The following is a 22483-nucleotide window of genomic DNA, read 5'->3' on the forward strand; positions in this document are numbered from 1 at the left end:
GTGTGTGCGTGTGCGTGTGTGTGTGTGCGTGTGTGTGTGTGTGCGCGCATGTGTGTGTGTGCACATGTAGAAATCAGAGGTTGGTATTGGATGTCTTCCTCTATCACTCTCTACCTTGTGTTTTGAGACAGAGTCTCTCTTTGAACCTTGAGCTCACCAGTTAGCTAAGAATCCTTGAGATCCTCCTGTTTCTAATCCAGGGCTGGGAAGAGAGGGCCCCAGCTCAGGTTCTTACAGAAGAAGCACATCACTCCCTAGTCCCATCTTCCATTTTAACAGTCATTTTTACTGGAGGAAAGTGACTGGATTTATCTTAAAGGAATTGATTGACTCTCTCTCTCTCTCTCTCTCTCTCTCTCTCTCTCTCTCTCTCTCTCTCTCTCTCCCCTTCACCCTCTTGTTTCATTTGCTGTGCCAGCAGGTAAAATCTAGTTCTTCATATATGCTAACTTGCACCTTCAAGCCAGACAATGGATTTTAAATGTGAACTTACTGTTATTTTTTAAAACTCCAATTGTGTTCATGATAAATATTAAGGCAAAATAATGTGCAGATTTGGCAGCGCCCACCAGAAGCTTCTGGATGGCGAAGCTTGCCACACAGCACCGCGTATTCTCTCATGATCACGTTGCCTGTAGAAGCTCCTGGGACTGGCATGTGCAGCAAGCCTCCCTGAGAGCCCTCAGATGGGCACACACGTTCTTAGTTGAGTATCTCTTAGAACTTTGGGGGAGAGAACTGAGCATGCAGTGTGAGGCTCAGAGGCTTATGTTGCTGCCTCAGATTCATCTATCCCGTGAGTTCTATGGTTGTGTGTGGAAAGGGAGCAAACCTGGGGTGGGGAGAGAGCAGGGAGGCCGGCTAGCATGACTCAGCAGAGAGCAGCTCTGTGAGTGATGTAGCTGATGTGCCAGGCTAGTGCACATCGGCCACAGCCCACATGCTGAGCTCCTCACCATCCACCCTGTTTGAGGCAGACTGTGTTGCTCAGGGCTGAGTTGTTTCTGGAGAGTCCCTTGTTTCGGGCTCCGTTGAACAGGGCCAGGTGTGAAGGAACATTACTACGCCCAGCTTTATGTGCATTGAGGGGACTTGAACTCGAGTTTCGTGACAAGCACTTTTTACCCTCCTGGGCCATCTGCCCAGCCCTCAACACAGACTTTTAGGTAGACTTCCTGTTCAGCTTGATGCTGTTACACAGTCACAGACTGATCCCAACCATTCGTCTCTCCCTAGGTTCAAGTTACTAAGCCAGGAAGAGGGCGAGTACTTCAATGTGCCCGTGCCGCCAGAAGGAAGCGAGGGCAACGAAGAGCTGCGGCAGAAGTTTGAGGTGAGGTTTGTTCTTCCATGGTATCTATGGGAACCAGATACACCGTATCACTGCAGTCTTTTTATCCCATCCACGGTGCCAGACCTTTCAGGACTCTGAGCCTTTGCATGCTGTTCCAGCTCCAAGCAAACTCCTGCTTCGAGAACGTGTGCCTTGGGACGTCTTCTCTGTACTGGTTCAGACTTAGTCGTTTCTCCCCAAGTGTTCATTCCATGCCAAGGCCTCTGTGATGCTGATCTGGACTGGGAGGGTCATAATGGGAGTGGAGTAGAGGACCGAGCAGAGATTTATTTTGCATGAATTCTGAATTTGGGTCCATCGTGGGCCTGTACTGTTCTCAAGTAGACTGACTGCGGGGAACTCTACAACAGCTCCTGCGGGCAGATGCTCACAAGTAATCATTCTTTCCAACCCATGGGGCTGGGCGTGACCTTGGACTCTGCTGCTGTTGCTTCCTACTTCAGATAAGTTCCTTTTCTGTCTTTGGGACCAGGGCCCCTGTCATAGTTAGGGTTTCATTGCTGTGAAGGGACACCATGACCAAGGTAACTCTTATAAAGGAAAATATCTGTTTTGGGAAGTTCTAAGAGCTTCATCTGCTGGAGAAATTAGGCACTGGTGGTGGGTCCTTGTAGGTGTCTTGTCCCTAGCTAGGCTCTTCCTGTCTTCTCTCTGGTTCCTGTTCACTGTGATGTGAGCAGCTGTCCCTGCCACACACTCCCATCGCCGCCATGTTCTGCCCAAGTGCACAGGAGGGCCAGGAGACTGTGGGCAGATCCCTCTGAAACTGGGAGCCAAATACATTGTTTCTCCTTTGAGTCATGCCTAGCAGGTGTTTGTCTCAGGGACACAGTGACTGACATATACAATGACCTTGGTCACTGAACTGCATTTTCTTGGTATCTGTTGATCCCGGATAACTTCATAAAAGAAACTTTCTACCACACAGAGTTGTGAATTGGGTATTTTCAGGAATAAACTGGAAGGCAAGACTTCCAGAGAAATCTTTCTGGGCTGGCAGTGTCTGTTGGCTGGAGCTGTTACGATTATGGGTGGAAAAACAAAACAAAACAGAAATACACGGCTGGCATTCTCTTGTAGAAAATGAAGCCTCGGCTTCACAAAATAATTTCTTCTGTCCTGGGGCAGCAGGGGTGACATTTCCAAACACCAAAGAAAACCTTCTCTATGTGCATTGGAATGGAGCATTTGTCTGAGACAGTAATTGGCTTGAAGTACAGGGCTGTTTTATCTGCATGCGACAAAATATGTCCCTTTATCCCTAGCAGGAGCCTGCAAATACTTGTTTACGGCTGAGTTATAATCGCACTATACCATAGTCGTTGATTAAAAAAAAAAAAGAGTTTCCAAAAGACTGAAATCACTGTCAGACACAAGCAGGGATTTTTACTTGACCTTGAATGTGAGAAATGTAATCCCCGCACAATAAGCAATTAGGACCCAGGATGAATCAGGAATTCCCTTCAAACTTCTTATCAGGAGCAACTTGAGTGCTAAGTGACAGGCTATGGAGGCTTCCAGCATCAGGGTGACAGTGTACTGTGGTGGGGTTCCCTAGGTGCAATGAGAAGTCAGTTCAGAATATCCTCTGGAGGGTGACCTCTGCCCTGGCCTTCCCTGTGGGCTGGGGAAGAATATGTGATTTGGTGGTTCAGAGTAAGTCACCTGGCAGGCTCAGGGTTCCCTTATTGAACAAAATACTTATGTCACACTGTGTACCTACCTACCTTGTCACACCCCTGAAGGCTACACTGGGACCGCTCCCAACTATTCTCTTTCAGAAGAAGAAACTGAGGCCCAAGAAGTAAAGTAACTCTCCAGGGCACCAGAGCTAATTACCGCCCTGGGTTTGGGGTTTTTTTAGAAATAAATTATAAGGGCCCAAAGCCTGGTCTGAAGGTACATTTATATTTCCAGTACTTGGGAGATCAAGGCAGGAGGATAGAGTTAGTAACAAGCCTGGACTACACAGTGAGGCCCTCTCTCAAAATCACCAGCCAGTCAAGTGATAGTAGTTGATTTGGGAACTGGACCCTTACAAGCCTTGTCAGGAGCAGGAGATGAGGGAAAGAAGAGGCGGGTAGAGAGATTGAATCAAGAGCCCTGTCCCCAGCAGATACCCAAATCTGGAGACACACAGAATGCCAGTGTGTGTGTGTGTGTGTGTCCCCATCCCCCCATGTACTTTAAACCGATCCAGATGGTTTAGAATGCGCATTACATTGCAATGGTCTCTAACCGGCCAGTACTGTATTGTTTTGGAATCAAAGGCAAGGGGTCTCTGTATATGTTGAGGATGGGGAGATTTTCCCCAGTGTTTTGCTCCTGTGGCTGTGTGAATCTGCTGCTACTGGGAGTGACTGTCAGATCAAGCGGTTGCTGCTACAAGCAGCTGGACTTGCCTGTCCTCCCCGAGACCCCCTAACCAAAGGAAACTAGGAGAGTTTCCTTGCTGAGTGTCCCTGTCCAGGGATGGGAGCTGGGGTCTTACCCACAGCCCTCTTCACTCACTCTTGGAAGTATTTACCCCTAATAAGATGATTGGGTGGGGGGCAGCAGCCCAGAGCTTTCAACTCTGTAACATCAGATACATACTATGTGTGTATCTGACACTATGGAAAGATTACATGAGGATTGAATGACATCGTGCCTCTAGAAGCACCTAGTGTGTCATAAGCATTCAGATGCCCAACACTGGTAATGGTGTTGCCAGATCCTTCCCCGGAATCAACCAAGCTCAGCACATCCTCCTAGGGTAGGTGGGAGCTTCCCTAGGCACCCCCATGCTTTCTGACCTTGTGGGGTAGCTGGGAGTGCACTGGGAGGGGTGGGGGGGGTACAAAGGGACCTGAAGTCAGGACAGGTGTTGATCATCTGAGATGGAACGTGGAGCCTTTGTGGTTCCCTGGGACACAATGCAAAGTGACGCTCCACTTGGAAGGGATGCTTTCTGCTTCAATTCTGCACAGGCTTCTCTGGCTCCCGATTGCAAACATGAAAGGCAGCCACGGGTGGATGGCCGTTTCTGCTGTGACTTTCATTTTGTATTGCTCTCTCTTTGATGCAGGACCTGGGCAGCACCTGTAGGTCTGGGATCTTTAGAGAGATGTGCAATAGGCTCTTGTCCTCGGAAGGCTCACAGGGTCAGGGGAACAGCTCCCCCCCCCCCCCCCCCGTGGTTTCAGGAGCCATGTAGATAATAAGGAGAAAGCCCGGGCTGCTGAGTGTTGCCCGGCTTTCTTCTAAAGAGAAGGCCTCTTGTTTAGAAGAGGCTGGGAGTCTGGTTTTGTAGTTTTGTTTTTAGTCGCAAGGAGAGAACACAGGGCCTCGTGCACTGTTAGGAAAGTACTCAACTTCCAAGTCACATCACCACCCCAAGTCTAGATTTTTATAAAACCTCTCCTGATCTTCAGCAGTTGACATCTGATTTAAATATTAAAGTGACAGCAAATGTTGGGTAGAATAGACTTCTTATTTAGATTCTAGATATTGAACTAATAGACTGTTTCTGTAACCAAGTGCTGAATGTAGGTAATTTAAAGAAAGGATCCCTCCCCTCATACACACATGTTTTGGAGGCTTGAAGGTTACATGGTCCTATCCGTGTAGCCTCTGGTGAGAACCACCTTGTCTGGGTCCTGCTATTCAAGAAAAAAAAAAAAAAAGAACTGGATGCGTGCAGAAGGGGCTCAGCACACAGGTGACTTTGCTTTCTAAAGGCTGCTCTGGGGAGAAATAACTCCATGAAACCAGCATTTCTTTCCAAGGGGGGCATCCCAGGCATACATACTTCTCTCAAGGTCCCACCTCTTAAAGGTTATATCACATCTCATGTCATATACTGTAGAACAAACCTCCAGCACATGAACCTTATCTAGACTGCAGCACACAAACACAGTCCCCCACAAGGATTTTTAAAATTTGGTTATTTGGGGGCCTGGAAAGATGGCTCAGTGGTTAAGAGTACTGGTTGCTCTTCCAGAGGAAACGGTTAAAACTCCAGCACACCCTTATGTGTCTCACAGCTATCTGTAACTCTTGTTCCAGGGACTCTGATGTCCTCTTCTGGCCTCCACAGGCCCTGCATGCACGCAGTGTACAGACATACATGCAGACAAAACACGCATGCACATAAAAGAAAAATCAAATGAAAGAGGAGAAAGTCCAATTTCAGTCAGTTGCAGCAAATTCAAGTGGAAAAAGCATGAGCTCTCTCCTCTTGTTTCATAAGGGATCATGTTGTAGAACCTCCCAGTGGACGCACATGTGCCCAATGGCTGGGCAGAAGTAGAGCGAGAGGCAAGAAGTCCAATGCATCATGAGTTAGCTACCAAGTAATAGAAGACAAAATGACGAAGCAATGAGACAGGGAGGGAAGCTTGTATCAGTCAGGAAAAGCCCAGGAGGCTGGAGGGAAGATTCAGGATGGCATGAGGATGTGGTCCAAGAAAGGCAGGCAGCCCTTGTCCAGGCTCCTGTCTTGTGTGAAGTCTCCACTCAGAAGAGATGGTCTCATGTCTGACTCATCCCCTCTTCCCTGGAATCCCATCCCCCTGTCTCTCAAATGTTTTTGCCCTTAATCCATGCGTGCTGCTTGTTGGGTATCTTAGACTTAAATATTAACATGTCTTACTATCAAAAAAAACTAGTTTGAGGACTGGGCCAATTGCTTCATTAGTAGCCTCAAACGTCACCAACACACATCAACAGGAGAAAGATCAGTGTCATTAATGCATTCTCAGCAACCCAGTGAGGGCTTCCTGGTGTGTACAATCCTGTAGAGGGGACGTTCTGATGAGAGGAGGAAGGAGGACGTGAAAGGGTTTATGCACTTTGATTCTTTTTGGATGAAATTCAAGAACAGAGAAATCTGACCTACGAGAATAGAAACCAAAGCAAAGGTTGCCTTCATTGTTTGTTAGAGAAGATCAGCTGCAAACCTCCGTGGGGATTTGGGCTTGTTCTGTATCTTGTTTGGGGCATGGGTTAATGCTTATTGTCAAAATCCATCAGAAGGATACACTTCAGATCTGTGCACTTAACTGCTTACATATGAGTTATTTATCTATTTTTATGTGTGTATGGGTGTCCATGTGTGTGCTGGTTGGTTCACATGTGTACCCATGGAAGCATGAAGACAACCTTGGGTGTCCTTCCTTAGATACCATCCACCTTTATTTTGAGACAGGGTCTCTCACTGGCCTGGAACTCACAGAGTAGGCTAAGTTGCTGCCCAGTGAACTCCAGGGAACCATCCTCCCGTCTCTACCTCTCCAGCCCTGGGATTGCCAGCATGTATCACCATCCCTGGCTTCTTATTAATGTAGAGTCTGAGGCAGGAACTCAGGTTTGTGTGTTCGCAAGGCAAACATTTTACCAACTGAGCTATCTCCCCAGGTCCCAACTTCAATATTTTAAGACACTAATTAAGAAGATGGAAAGCACTGGGAGTTTTGCAGTCTCACTCACTGAATGTTGGTAGCAGGATCCATAGCACGAGGAGGAGACAGATCTGACATGGCCTTTGTGTGGAAGGAACATGGCTCCCCACTCTCTAAAATCACACTTGACAGCTCTTCTGTCTCCTCACCCAGCCCCTCAAACGTACTTCTCCCCTGGGTGGAAAGACCCGCAAGTCCCCAGGGGTTGGAATGGAGATTCTCCATTTCTGTTTTCCCTTCTCCCCCTCGGTGTCTGCCCCACAGTGACGGAGATGATGTCCCACAACCGTCCACTTCATTCTACCCACACTGAAAACCCATGAATCCAGCCCGGTCCCACAAGTGCCATCTGATAACTACAGCCCCCTTTTTCGTGGCCTCTAAACTTACAGCCATCACCTGGTTTCTTCCACTTTACCAGAGTGTCCTTCTGAGTAGGTCACCATGGTCAGCAAGGCATGCTCAGGAACAGCCAGGCCTCTTTGATGCAGTTGATGAGGTCCTCGCAGCCCAGTGGTTCTGTCTCTGACACCTCTGTCTGGCCTTTGAGCTCCACCCAGCTGGGTCAATGTTTAGTTCACTCAGTGTGCTTGGATTTCTCACCTGCAAGTTTTGCATTGTTGTAAATACAGATTCTTCGCCTGGGTTAAAGCTGACATAGTTCTTGGAATGCAGCATGGAGGATGCAGTCCCTGCATAATGTGTCTTCTTTGAGCATCAGTATCTCTTTTGCTCCCTGATCTACCCTGAGCACCTACAGCAGGGCAGGGTGTATGGCAGACACCCAGTGGGAACTCTTTGATCGGATGAGTCATCTCCATTGGCATTCAGAACCTCAGGAAGCGGTTGGTGAGGGGCAGGAGGGCTGGCTCAGGTCCTGAAGCATCTGTGCAATCACAAGGACCTAGGTTTGACTCTCCACAAACGCATGGAAAGCCAGGTGTGCTTATTACATGTATTTGTAATCCCAGTGCTGCCATGGGGAGATGAGAGGCTGAGATAGCAGACTCCCTAGAACTTACTCAAGAGCCAGCCAGCCTGCCTCATGTGGTGGCAATTGATAAGAGCGGCCTCACCTCAGACAAAGTAGAAGATGAGGACTAACACCCAAGGTTGCCCTCTTACCTCAGCTTGTATACTGTGTCAGGCACATACTCACACACGCACTTACCAGCCCCCTCTCATACACACCCCACTACCACCACCACACATACATTGAGAGAGAACGAGACATAAGGAGAAGGAAAGAAGGAGGGAGGGAGGCAAGGAGGGAGGGAGGGTGGGAGGGAGGGAGAGAGAGGGAGANGAAAGAAAGAAAGAAAGAAAGAAAGAAAGAAAGAAAGAAAGAAAGAAAGAGAAAGGAAGGAAAGAAGGAAGGAAGGAAGGAAGGAAGGAAGGAAGGAAGGAAGGAAGGAAGGAGAGAAGGAAAGAAGGAGGGAAGGAAGGAAGGAAGGAAGGAAGGAAGGAGGGAGGGAGAGAGAGAGAGAGAGAGAGAGAGAGAGAGAGAGAGAGAGAGAGAGAAGCCAAACTCTAGGAAGCATTTTGTTGCCAGTCATCAAAACACATGAAATAAGAAACAATGATAACGGTGGTCATTCACACACAGACAGCATGCCACTGTCAACCTCACCCTGCAGGGGGACCGAGGTACAGAAAGGTTCTCTTGTCAAGTGTGCTGTCCTGCTCCACATACTCATTCAGGTATCTGAGAATCAGTAAAAACTAAACTGGCAAAACCCCTGCCCTCCGGAAGCTTACATTCCAGTATGAAGGCGAACGAAAATCATGAAACAAGTCTGTGTGAGGATAGGAATTACTAGCAGCTGTTTAAGTTCGGCAGCTGGGAAGGGCTCTTACAGAGGCTAGGCATCGTTGGGGGAATGAGCGCTTACTCTTCAACAAATGCAAGACGAAGCACCTTTGGCAGCAGGTGACTCAGCTATGTGAGAAGCTTCCTAGTGGCTACTTCGAAGCCTTGTAGGCAATAAACCAGTGAGAGAGGGATGCTCACAGGCAGTGCTCATGGAGAGGGAAATAAGTCAATGAATTCCAGAGCCCACAAGAAGGGGGACTTTACAACTCCTGGACAAGAATGTGATTTGAGGGATAAAGAGAGAGATACAGGAGCCCAGGACAGCCTCAACCTTGTTCGTTTGTGGAGCAATGCATAGCACAGGATGGGCGCCTGGCTGTAGGAGCCACAGCATCTGCCGAGCACCTAAGCCTTCCTTCCTACCAGTGTGTCTCCAGCCCTCATCCTGTGTTCTCTTCTTCCTCCAGAGAGCCAAGATTGGCCAAGGTACCAAGGCTCCAGAAGAAAAGACAGCTAACACTATCTCCAAATTTGACAACAATGGCAACAGGGACCGGATGAAACTGACCGATTTTAACTTCCTGATGGTGCTGGGAAAAGGCAGCTTTGGCAAGGTATAGTATGGCTTGGTGGCAGCATCCACTCCGGATGGAACAGCTGTTCCTATGGTGGGGAAAGAGGGACATAAATAAACTCAGACTGAAGCCTGCACTGAATGTCATGTAGAAGACAAATAAAGGTTTATGTTACCTACACACTGAGAGGGACCCACAAACGTGCTCTGAGAAGGAGACCTAAGGAATGGGAATGAGCCATACATTCAGAACAGGGGAAGAGGGGCTGAGGACGTAGCTCAGGTATCAGAGTCCTCACCTAGTGAGTATGAAGTTCTGATTTTGGTCTCTAGCATTATGTAAACCAGGCATAAAATTTGGGTCTCAGGTGGTAGAGGCAGAATGATCTTCCTCAGCTGCCTAGTGAGTTCAAGGACACACTGAAACACACGAATCTCTAAATACAAGCCAGCGCAAGGAAAGGCTGTTCCAGCAGAGGGAACAGCGGTGCCAGCATCCCAAGGTGGGAAGAGCTCGGTGCATTCTCAGTGCCATCAGAAGGCACTGGGTCCATGGTAACATGGTAACATGAGCAGGGGGACCTTCTCGGGGTCATCAGAAGACACTGAGCCCTCAGTGACATGAGCGGGATGCCGTGAGGTTGCAGAGGGAAGCAGGGACCCAGTCTGTCAGTTGTGCTGGTGCTGATGAGGTAGGAAGGTAAGTCTGGATTTTATTCACAGCACAGTGGGGAGCCATTGAAAGTTTTTAAGCAGGGAAGTGACACGATCAGGTTTGCTCTTGGAAGAGCTCATGGTGGCAGCTGAGAATGGGGACGCTTCCTTTTGAGCAGCAGCACAGTTGAAGGATGACTTTGGGACTCATAGAGAGAGATCCAGGATGCTTTTATGGATACCGTGAGATGCTGTGTTACCAGAGTTGAGATTGTGTTATAAGTATTCCTGACTTGTTTAGTGTTGTTTGGAGTCTTTGAATCCCTTAGTGTGCCACAAATATGTCTGGTATAAATCTTATCCTGTGAACTCAGGTGTGCAAAAAATATAAATTTCTTTTTCTTCTCTGAAACATAAGCCAGAAAACTGAGTTATCCTCGAGCCCCACCCCCCCCACCCCTGCCTTCTGTTCTCCGTCTTTGTCCTTACACCACTCCTGTGCCCATCCATGCTATATACAATCTGCTAGTCAATCCTGTTTGTCCCGTCGAAGCCTGTTCAGCACCTGCTAACTACTCCATCTTCAACAGCATGGCGCTCAGCCAAACCTTGTCAGAAGCTTCTAGCTGGTGTCCCTCTCCACCTCGCAACTGTAGTCAATACACCCTACACTTAGCTAATTTATTTTTTTATATGAGTATACTGTTGCTGTCTAGACACACCAGAAGAGGGTATCAGATCTCATTACAGATGGTTGTGAGCCACCATGTGGTTGCTGGGAGTTGAACTCATGACCTCTGGAAGAACAGTCAGTGCTCTGAACCCTGAGCCACCTCTCCAGCCCCAGAGTAATTGTTTACAAATGTACCTTAGGTTCGGCTTCTCCCCAGCTACAACTCAGATCCTTCCTCTGCTCCGTTCTCACTGGTAGCTTACTAACCCTTATGGCTCCCATCCATCCTTGTTTGCTGCTCTACTTTTTTGCTTTGTTTTCTCCTCATTACCCAGCATATTCTAGATACATTGGTGGCTGTTGGGTGCCTGAATCGAGCCAATTTTTTTCTTCCCATAGAGCTTTAATGACACTCTCAAATCTCTTCGTGGCTGGCTCCTTGTCCTAATTCACACCTCTACTTGGATACCACTGCTACAAGGTCTTCCATGACCAATGACATAAAATAGCCACATCCTCATTCTGCTGTCTGACATGGGATCTTACCTATGTCATAGCCCAGGCTGGGCTCCAATCCCTTATCATCCTGCCTCAGCTCTCCTTCTTAGTGCTGGGATTATAGGCATGTGTCACCTTGCCCAGCCATTCTCCATACTCCTTTTCCCTCTCCTGGAAACCATTAATGGATAACACTCCGATTTCTGTGTCACTCTGCCCCTCTTTCTGCTCTAAAATCTATGTAACCCAAGAGGGAGACCTTTCTCTGTTGACTTCAACACTGAATTTCAGGATCTGTGAACCCAGTTCATCTAGGCTTCATGCTTGCATTTTCTCTTGCCCATGGCTGGGTTTCCTGCTGAGATTCAATAGAGTATGAAAATGCTGTCTTAAGAGTCTGAAGAGCTCTAGCATGGAATGAGAATGAAAAGGAGGATAGACGCCAAGGAGATAGCCAAGCAGCACTGAGAACCATGAGGTTGGACAATAGGCAGTGAGTTGGTTGTGGGTCCACACCACTGTATGAGTTTCTAAGAAGTGATGAGCAAGTTGGATGTGGGAAATAGGTGGTGAATTTGACTAGGGTTGGATTAGGGGATCCAGTGAACTCAATTATGGTAATAAAGAATCAGAGATGCTGGAAAGGCAGATGCCTGCTACAGTCCACAGAAGCTGACATGTAGCCGGTGGCCAGTAAAATGTACTCAGTGAACAAGTGAGACCTGTGTCTAGACAGTTAGGAAGAAAAGCTAACAGGAAGAGAGATACCACTTGGTGGGAAAGGAGGAATCTACCCAAGTCTGGAGATGAGATATGAGGGGAAGAGTCAGGATGTTTCAAATGTCAGGAAGAATGGATTTCAAAGTGCAGCGGTTTCGTCAAAACTGAAGAAGAAAGTGGCCTAAAGGAAGAGGAAATGCTGACGGGCTGAGGCCAGTAGGAACTCTTCTTCTGTATCTTCCTTGACCTTTGACCTATGTAACCTGGGCTGGCCTTAAACCTTCAGCCCTCTGCCTTGTCCTCTCAGGCTCTGAGGTCATAGGGGAGCAACACTGTACTCAGCCTCATGCAAGGGTTTTAAAAATTAATTTTTAAGTCAGGTGCTGTGATGTACACATATAGCTACACAAGAAGCTGAGGGTTGAGCTCAGGAGTCAGGCTGGATGGGCAGTGGAGTCAGACCTCCAACTCATAGAAAAGAAAACTGAGTCACTCATCATGTGTACACTCAAACGTGTGCGTGCATGCGTACACACACACACACACACACACAGCGTTTTGAGATGTAATTTTCATATCACTATACTCTCACCATGAAAATGATACAATCCAATGGTTTCTAATTTGTCACATGGATCAGCACAGTCTCAGCATTGCCGCCACCCAAGAAACTCCATAGTCACTCACGGTCCTTTCTCATTTCTTTCCTTTCCAATTATATTTTAAGCCAGCCTTGTATTTACATGGCTCACAATTAAAATTACATTAAAAGGATAAACACTGGGAAGTCTTGCTTCCACCCAAGTTTGCCCACTTCTGTGGCCCCTCGCTGACTCAGCCTCCGTATGTGAACTTTCACTAATTGAATTTGCTTCTTTCTAGTCTCCCTGGGCTCATTTACCATTCTTATTTTTGTCCTTGTTAACTCAAAAGTCAGTGTACCATGCACATGCTTTTGATCACTGAACAATATAGGCTGGAGAATTGCTGGTGGAAATGGAAGTTCCATGGGGGCTTCTGGAAAGAATTGAGGTTGGGGTGGAGTTGGGGAGGGTAGTGGGAGAGTGGATCATTGGGGGATAGTGAGCAAATAAGAGAGAATAGATCATATGTTTCCATGGAAACTGTTATAATAATTGAGAGTTCTCTTGCAGACTGGGGATGCAGCATTAAATAAATGGCAGACAGAGTAACAGCCCATCATGAAAGCAAAGCAGAATCACAAACACCTCTATGATCATTTAAAGCAGAGTAATCCTTTGCCACTCTCATGGTGCCAACGGTGGTTTGGAATTAATGCAGGTTTGTATTCCAACACCGACTTTGAACATTTTGCACAATCTGACTAGGAACATAGCTCAGCCCCCTTAAACAGAAAAACATGGCCACGAGTCTGCTCTCTCCCTTCAGAAGATAAAAAGAACCAGCCTTGGGGCTTTGCACCTCCCTCCCCCAGGCCCTCAGGATCAGATCTGGCCCAGAAAAAAAAAAAAAACCACACTCTCAACAAGTGCTGTGATCATTTGCAGAACGATGACAGAGGGTGACACAAACATTTTGTTAAGACCTGTGAAAATGATATAAGGGCAAACACAAGTGTGAAGCCATTGCACTCCAGATGTGTCGCCCAGTCCTGCAAACTCACAAGAGAGGAACCATTTGGAGAGTTAACTCATGGTTACGGGAAAGGTAGTCTTAGCTGCAGGGCTTGCTGGCATATCTGATTGACTTAGAAAAAGAAGTGCCTAGAAGTTCCTCGGTATATGTGCCATGCATAAATAAGGAGGGAAACATGTACAATTTACCTTATATTCGTATGGCAATCACCTCATACAGTGCCTGCACAGCACACACACAAGCCTTTTGAAAATAATGATATTTTTTCTATTTAGTCTTTGAAAGTTTCACACATTTATATTTCACACAGTATATATTGATCATAATTTGTCCATCATTATCTTCCTCCAAATGCTTTTAGTGATGGCACCTAACCCCATCTCTTTCCCATCTTCATGTCCTTTTTATTGTTAGTAATAACCTCCTCCCTCCAGTTAATGCTCCCCACATTTGGAGGGCCATCCACAGGGGCAGGAACAACCTACCAGGGGCCACATCCCCAAAGGGGAGTGAATCCTCTCCCCCCCCCCAGCTGCCACCAGCTACCAGTTGCTCCTTCTTTAGAGATGGGGCCCTGCTCCTCCATCCCCCATCCTTGCTGGTATTGTGATTGACTTGCTCTTGTGCAGGTAACCACAGCTTCTGTAGGTTGATGTATGCAACAACCACGCCATGCCCAGACATGAGCATTTCCCAGTTGTCTTCCACATCAAATGGCTCTTACACATTTTCTGTGACATTCCCTGAGCTTTGCATGGGGAGGTTGATATAAATGACCCCTGAATACCTGAGAACTCAGTTACTTAGACTCAGCACTTAGGCCAGTTATAAGTCAGTACCTACAGCAAAAAAAAAAAAAAAAAAAAAAAAAAACCTCCTCTGATAAAATCTGAGAGCTATGTATGTCTGTGGGTATAAATACAAATATTTAGAAGGCAGTTTGACAGTGTGAGCATTTAGCCAATCAACAACAGCATATTCCCCCATGTGGGCCTATGATCTCTGTAGTCATGGGCTTTTGATCAGGTGAAGCTATAGCCTCAAATCCAACCAGAAAGCAGTTGGTTACCTCCATATTTTCCATGCCACTATTGCACTAAGGGGTACCTCTCTCCAGGATAAGTGGTATGGTAGCAAACAGTGTCTAGCAGTGGGTAAGATTTCCACAACACTTTCTGGCACTGTAGAAGCTAGCCAACAGGGAGGAGGTGTCATGGTCAGTTTGAGGCAGACATAACTCTACACCACAGATTTGATGTCTGTCATCCAAAAGTGCCAAGCCAAAAACATCTGTAAAGGTATTCGGGCTAATGTTGATATCTCCTGAGACTCATGTGTACTTATGGTAATGTTACATAGTGTTCAGATTTGTTTTTAAAGTTAAAGTTTTTGAAGGGACTGGGAAAATAGATCAGTTGATAAGTGTTTGTGATATAAGGGTGAGGATCTGAGTTCACAGTGTGGCTTGAACCTGTAATTCCAGCACCAGGGAGTCAGCGAGAGAGACACAAACACAGATCCCTAGGGATGGATGGCCAGCTTGACTGTCAAATGGGAAAGATTCAGATTTAGTGGTTAAAAAAATAAGGTGGAGGGCAATAGAGGAAGACACCAGACATCAATCTTTGACCTATGCTTACGTGTACACACACACACACACACACACACACACACATACACAGAGAGAGAGAGAGAGAGAGAGAGAGAGAGAGAGAGAGAAAAGAATTAGATAGAAAAGTTTTCATTTTCTTTTAAGTTTTACTCTTGGCTATGGGAAGGGTGGTGTGTGTGTGTGTGTGTGTGTGTGTGTGTGTGTGTGTCTGTCTGTCTGTCTGTCTATGTTTCAAGTTAGAAGAGAACTGTATCATAAATGTAGATTCACAAATATAAAGAGAAATTGAAGCCCAATCTGGGGAGATGACTCAGTGGCTAAAGGCTTGCTGTGTAAACATGGGGAGCTGAGTTTGAATGCCAGAGCCTATGTCCAGTTGGGTGCAGCAAGAGTCTGTAATCCCAGCTTTCTTGCTGTGAGATTCGAGGTACAAGCAGGAGATGCGTGAAGCTGACAAACCAGCTAGCTTGACATACACAGTGGCAAACAATAGAGAGACCCTGACGTAAGGCAAAAGGAGATGACTGACCCCTGAGGTTGCCCTTGGTCTCCACACCATCACATATACATACCACATGTACATGGACAAGTGCATAAGTACACACAACACCACAAACATTTAAAAAGCATTCAAACCTGATACCATAGAGATCTATGTCAAATGGTATTTACTGCAGCATGATTTTTAATAGAAAAAATATAAATAGCTTAAAGATCCATTCATTTAAGTGAAATTTAAATAATAGAGGTTTATCGGGGGCAAACTTAAATGAAGTACCCTTCCGTTAGTCTCTGGAAAGAACTGTAATGAGTACCCATAATACCCGCCACCCTAGATTCTGCAGTTAGCAACTGATTTTCTGCTTTATGGCATATCTGTGTGTCCATCTGTACCCCCTTCGATAACACCTCAATGCATTTCGGGGTCGGTGATAGACCTCCATGCATGTTCGTCTAAACTCTTCATCATATAGCTCATTTAACCAGGGCACCACCCTCGAAGGTCAAATTTACACTCAACGCAGTACACATTTCTTAAGTGTATCGTTCTGTGCATTTTGAAATAATGTGTGTTTTAAAGCACTATGGGGCTGTAAACATTAGTTTACAAGAAAAACTGAAGGAGCAGATGTGTGTACAGCTGCGGTACCCTGTGGGAGCCTACAGGAGGCTGACTCCTAGATTAAGTCGCCTTCTTGAGAAGGTGACTAGAGCTAGCCCACAGGGATGAGTTAACCAAGCAAAGAACAAAATGATAACCTCGGGTGCCCCCATCCTGACTTAGTTTGTGCAGCAGTCAGGATGTGGACTCAACTGCTGTAACAAATACACTCCCAGAGGTATACTGGCTCAGACACAATAGAGGTGAATTTTAAGTCATGAATAGTACTGGATGGGTGTTCCTGGCCCTACCCACCCTCGCCATATGATAATTAAGGGATAGAAGTCTTTCTGCCTTATATGGCTCCATTAGTCCCTCCAGCCTATTCTCTACATTCAGAGGGTGGAGGGGGAGGAACAGGAGGAGGAGGCTCAAGCTGCTTTGTTCTGGAACTGACACACTTCACTTCTACCCACACCCTATCAGAGAGATTTCATCCCATGGCCACGCCTCGAAGCAAGGGCGTCTGGGAGAATAATTCTGGTGGCTAGCAAGTGGTCTCACGCATCCTGGCTGCTCCTCAGCTCTGGCTGGAATTTTTCACAGTGTCCCAAAAGACCTCCTGACTTTTTCCCTTTAGAACACCAAGTTTCTTACACCCCACAAACACAAATATTGGAGCGCCTCTTCCTGGTGACATTTCCTTGTGTTCAAATCATAGGACATGCCAGGTGCTCTAGCTGCCTTCCCTGAGCCCAGCAAAAGCCAGGAATAAATCAAGTAGGATGCAGTCAGCCACTTATGAAATTGAAAGAAGCAGCGGATGCTGGGAAACTGGGCAGCCAGGTATCTCATCCACAGCTGCTAAAAACAATTCCACCCTGTACTGTGGCTGGGTGTTCACCCAAGGCAGAAAGCACCAACCTCCTCTATGGCTGGGCCTTCCTGGAACAGTGCCCAGGAGGTCCAGTGCCTGAATGTCCCCAGACTACAGGATGGTGCCTTCCAACACTCAGAATTTAGCTGATGTTGTCCAAGGAAGGTGCCAGTGCTGATTTCAGCAGCTCAGTGTTCACAGCAGAGCAGCACACAGTAGGTGCAATGACAAATTCGATACACCCGTTGTGCGTTTATATTAATATGTTCTAGGGGAGCCTAGCAGAGAGAGGTAATTTTGTTCTTCTACAATGGCCAGTGTGAGAGCTAAAGTTATGTTTTAAGTTTTAATTACTATGCCTAAGAGAGCCAAACAGCAGAAATGCCTCTTGCCTGTAAGCCCCTTGCCCAAGGACAGATACTTCTAGTGCAGGCTCTTGTTTATTTAAGATAACAAACCACATGTTTTCACTCTGCTAAACAAGTCTGGTTGACCCAAACTGCACCTGATATGCTTGATATTTAGGAGGGAGTTATGTAGGCAGGAAATACATCAGGATGTATGCTTGCTCCTGATTGGATGTAGGCAGGAGGTGCGCAGACAGAAAGAAGTACGTTGGGGTATATGCTTGGCCCTGAGTGGACCTCTTAGGAAATATGTAGCCTTATGGGTGTACCTTTCTGAACCTCTGCAAAAAGGAGACTTGTTGCCATTTTTTGGAAGCCTAGGAATGGATCTGGCCAGAGCCCATCCCCCTGGCTAGGATTTAATTAAAGCTTGCCTCAAATTTGGCTCAAAAAATTGTGGTAGAGGTCTTATACTCGCATGGCAGGACCCATGGCTCCAGCTGCATATGTAGCAGAGGATGGCCTCGTTGGTCATCAATGGGAGGAGAGGACCTTGGTCCTGTGAANCCTATATGCCCCAGTATAGGGGAATGCCAGTACCAGGAAGCCGGAGCGGGTGGGTTGGTGAGCAGGGTGAGGGTGAGGGGGTTTTTGGAGGGGAAACCAGGAAAGGGGATAAATTTTGAAAGGGAAATAAAGAAAATATCTAATAAAAAAGAACAAAAAACAAAACAAAACAAAACAAAGAGGCTCCTCCAGTTAGCAGTCTTTGGAAATACCTGTCTCGGTTTGTCCATCACTCTGCAGATCTACCACTCAGATTTAGAGGCCCACCTCTGCCCCATCCCTCTGCTTTTTATGTTTTTTGTTTGTTTGTTTGTTTTTTTGAGACAGGGTCTTTCCACATAACCCTGGCTGTCCTGGAAATCATTATATAGAGTAAGCTGGTCTTGAACTCACAGAGATCTAATGGTCTCTACCTTTACCTCTGCCTCTGCCTCTGCTTCCTGAGTACTGAGATTTAAATTATGTACCCCCACACCCACCCTCTCATCCTTTTGAGAGCAGAGGGCTGATGCAAAGGAGATAATTGTTTGCTTTTATAAGTGTCCACTGACATCCATAATTAATGATTCAGTTACAAGGGTGAGGAATGGATGTTTATTGAGTACCTACTGTATATCAGGTACTCTTTTGGTATATCAGCAATGTTTGTGAACCAAACAGACACAAGCATTTGCCTTTATAGATTTATGTTCTACTAGCGATGGTAGTAATTCTGACAGTGGTAGTGTTCTTATCACTTTGAGATCTTAGAATTTGCTCTCCTGCACAGACTTCAGAACGGCGAGACCCTCCAGATCTCAGAGGCAGGAGCAGCTATGCTCAGTTGATTCTTCTGCAGTCTTGACGCCCATTTGTTCAGTCTTCACTACTTGCCCCGCCCACCTCTACCCCGACCCTCCCCCCTCTGTCCCTCCTCTCCCACCTCAACCCTGCCCCTCCCAACTCCATTCCAGTCACACTCCCTTATCATCTCTCACGTTCATTGAATAGATATTAATTGCCATGGAAGGATTGTGCTATGGACTGCCATGCTTTATGTGGTATTAATTGGTGATGCATTTCTGCAAGTTAGTTGCTTATGACAACTCTGTTGTATCTGTGCGGGAATTATAAGTAAAGAAGGCTGGGCGGCTTTGCCAAGATGTGATCTTGGAAAGCTGTTTGTGGCTTGGAGGAGGTGAATCAGGACTTGCAATCTGGTTTAATGATTCCAGCTGCTTCTTGTAACAGTGTTCTTCTCTGCTTTGTGGTACACACATCTCCCTAAACTTCCCCCTTCCTTCCTCCTCCTCCTTCCCTTCTTCCTCCTCCTCTTCCTCTTCTTCCTCCTCAGCACAGAGTCCCTCCAAGAAGTCCAGGCTACCCTGGAACTGTATACTCCAGGCTACCTTAAAATTTAGAATCCTCCTGTCTCAGCCTCCTGAGTACCAGGACTGCAGGCAGCTGCAGCACTCCTCATTTTGAGATAGCATTTCCAAAATGGCTACCAGGGGTTCATAGTGGCATATGCATATTCTTCCTCTTTCCATGGAAAAGAGCTAACACTTGAATCTTATGATTACATTGGTATAAAGACAAATACATTAACATCGCATACTAGAATATTTGTCTCGACTCCACATCCCAGAGTTTCTCCCCCTGTGGTTTTAAAAACATTAAAATACTTTCACAAGCTCCCAAGATGGATCCTGTGCAAGGCACAATCAAAGAAGGAAGTCCCGATTTTCACACTAGCCTCTCAACAGCCAGGCACTCCTCTAGAGTGCTCTGTGGACACAGAACAGTCCAGAGGCAGCATCTTGTGGCAGGTGCAGCTCTGAATTCTGACAGGAGGAAGTGTCCTGAGGAGATTAAAGGGGCATTCGTTCCTAGCAATAATAAAGACCTTCTCTCCTAAAGTCTTTGAGCCCCAGCTGTGGGAGTCGAGCCTAATTTTAATCTCATTAGTGGCATGTATCCACACACACACATGCGTATGTACATTAGACGTGCTTATATAACTCTGCAGACAAAAGCACTCCCCTTTCTTCCCCCTCTTTGCTATCTTCCTCTACCATATGTTAAAGTGCTTTATCATATGGCTCACAGAGAGCTGAGACTCGCTGCTACCTGTCCCCCTAATCCTCTTCCAGGGAACCTTTGCTGTCTGATGTTGGCTTCCTGCCGACTCTGTGACTCTGTCGTTCTGTCCCAATTATGGTGTCTTTTCCCTCAGCTCCCAAGCTTCCATATGCAATTCTGACTGCAGTGCGATTCTTGCAGGCTCATCTTTCTAAATCACTTTTCCCCGATTTCCCAGGTCTCCCCTTGACAGAGTGACTTGATGCTTCAGTCCTCTGAAGATAGTGAATTGCAACACAGAATAAGGTCCTTTTTTTTTTTTTTTTTTCTCTCTCAACAAAATTAATTACATTGAGGAAAATTATCAGGAACTTCAAGTTTATAATGCTTCATCTGTTGCAGATAGATAGTTGGGGGAGGAGAGTAAAGGAAATGGGGGAAAGGGGAGGTGTGTTCCACAGCTGTGCATCCTGAAATGCCCAAAGGCAGGGCAAGATGGGTTCTTGACAAGAGCCCAGCAACTCTGTCTCTGCCTGGGGGACTCAGCCGTCACTCTCTGCCCACTACCCTCCTCCTTCATGACTGTGCACCAGTACTGCCTCTTTCAGACTTTTCTAGGTTGAAACCCAAATCTAGACTATTCTGGATTTCTAAAATGCCAGAAAAGAGAATCTAATGATCTCTTTTCCTGTGCCCAAGGAGACAGCCATACAGGCAGAATGATGAGGACATGCTTTCTGAGAACGGGTGTATTTGGTGTGGACAAGGGCTCTAACAAGAAAGTAGGAATGACTGACCTTTCTGGTCCACAGATCAAAGGAAGACTTTCCTTTTGGCCTATATGTTCTTTTAAACACTGCCTTATTCTTTAAGGGAAAATACCACAGTATTAAATCAGGCTATCTTACTGAAGGGCCCTGGGGTTCATGATCAAAAACTCTGCACAGGGTTTAATGATCTAGGCATGTTGGTACATGTCTGAAAAGCCAGATCTCAAGAGATCACAAGTTCAAAGCCAACTTGAGCTACATAATGGGATTCTGTCTCACAAAACTCAAGGGCTAGGAATGTAGCTCTGTAGTTGGCAGATGCACGGCATGCCTAGCATGACGGGTTTGATGCTTAACACCACAAGGGGGTGTGAGAAATAAGAAAATTGGACTCTCAAGTCCAACTTTGGAGCTTCCATAGTTTCTGTCCTGCCATACATGCATCTCTTCATACCACATCAGAGATTCAGAGCGATGTTCTAATCTCACAACACATCCTTAACTTTTTCTACAAAAATCATGATAGCAGAAACCAGAGGTCTACAACCATCTAATACCCAGAGGAGATACTTGGGATATACAAATGAGGATAATACATAGAGTTAGAGGAGGTGTGGCTTGCTTCACCTCATCCGTCTCCTCGAGTGTTGTACTGTGCATTGTGACTCACCACACAAAACCCTGCTGCAGAAATCTGTCCTCTACTTCTGAGCCCTGGGAGTGCATGTGAGTGTTTCTGGTGTTGCTCATTTAATTTGCAGCCTGGTCTAATGAGGTAGGGTTATCATTATCTCCAGTTTAGAGATGCAGAGATAGAGGCTCCATCAGTGAGAGACTTGCAGTCATGCAGCAGAGGGAGTAGAGTGAAGCCCAGTGGCGCTCCCAGCATTTGATCCACTCCTGCCCCAGAGAAGCTGCAGGCTCCAGCAGCAGTGGTCTGTCGTGTCAACAACACAGCCAGTCTTATGCTCACAAGGCAGATCTGATTATAAAGAAACAGGCTTTCTTTGTGCCACCTAATTGTTTAAATGAATGACAGACCCTTAAGGGTTTTGTCTCATTGTCTTTTGGTAAAAGGCATCAATTACTGGCTTGTTTTCCTGAGAACCATCTACAAAACAGTCAAATTAAACCTGCTTCTATTTTAACCATCTAGCTTTTGTCAGGCTTAACATACAACTCAAAGAAATAACTAAATCAGACATGTTGCAAAGTGTATTTATTTATTTATTAGTCATCTCTGCTTGCGGTCCTTTCTGTTTCCTTCTTCCTTTTTCTTTCTTTCTTACAAGAACTCTTAAGGCTTCTCTTAGCAAATTTCAAGAACATATTCCAGGTCTTTGTATGTGGCATACGTGAAATCTCTCTAACATTATAACTGAAGCTTTAAGCGTCTCCCCATCCCCCCAGGGCCCATCCCCCACCCCCCTCGTTTGCCAGCGAATCTCTCTCAGCCCCTTTGCAGTTTGAGCATGTTTAGACTCCCCGAATAAGAGCCTATAGTTTTTGTCCTTCTGTGTCTCCCTTGTTTCCCTTAGCGTAAGGTCTTCCAAGTTAACTAACATTTATTTTTAGCTCAAAAGAAACCTTCAGTAACTATTACCGACCCGTGCATTCCTAATAATGCCAGTAATGAGAGGTGATGTAGCCTCGAGGGTAGAGATAATACTTCTATATATTTCTACTGTAATTCAGTTAAGCCAATCAAGCATCCTCATGAGGAACACAGGCAACAGTCTCGGGTTTAAGTCTCCATGTTCATTCTCTACCTTTTTCTTACCGCCAGTGGAAGCCGTCTCTCCT

General features: G+C 46.2%; 1 protein-coding gene across 2 annotated transcripts in view; it reads left to right on the plus strand.

Annotated features, from left to right (window-relative positions):
* Nucleotides 1-22483, plus strand: part of Prkcb (protein kinase C beta) — a 339591-nt gene that overhangs the window by 243391 nt on the left and 73717 nt on the right. For both annotated transcript variants that reach the window (XM_021195974.2, XM_021195965.2), the window contains exons 8-9: nt 1237-1333; nt 9076-9222. In XM_021195974.2, coding sequence (XP_021051633.1) covers nt 1237-1333; nt 9076-9222 — 244 coding nt within the window. The remainder of the gene's footprint in view (nt 1-1236; nt 1334-9075; nt 9223-22483) is intronic.

This window comes from Mus pahari, chromosome 1 (genome assembly GCF_900095145.1).
Source record: "Mus pahari chromosome 1, PAHARI_EIJ_v1.1, whole genome shotgun sequence".
NCBI lineage: Eukaryota > Metazoa > Chordata > Mammalia > Rodentia > Muridae > Mus > Mus pahari.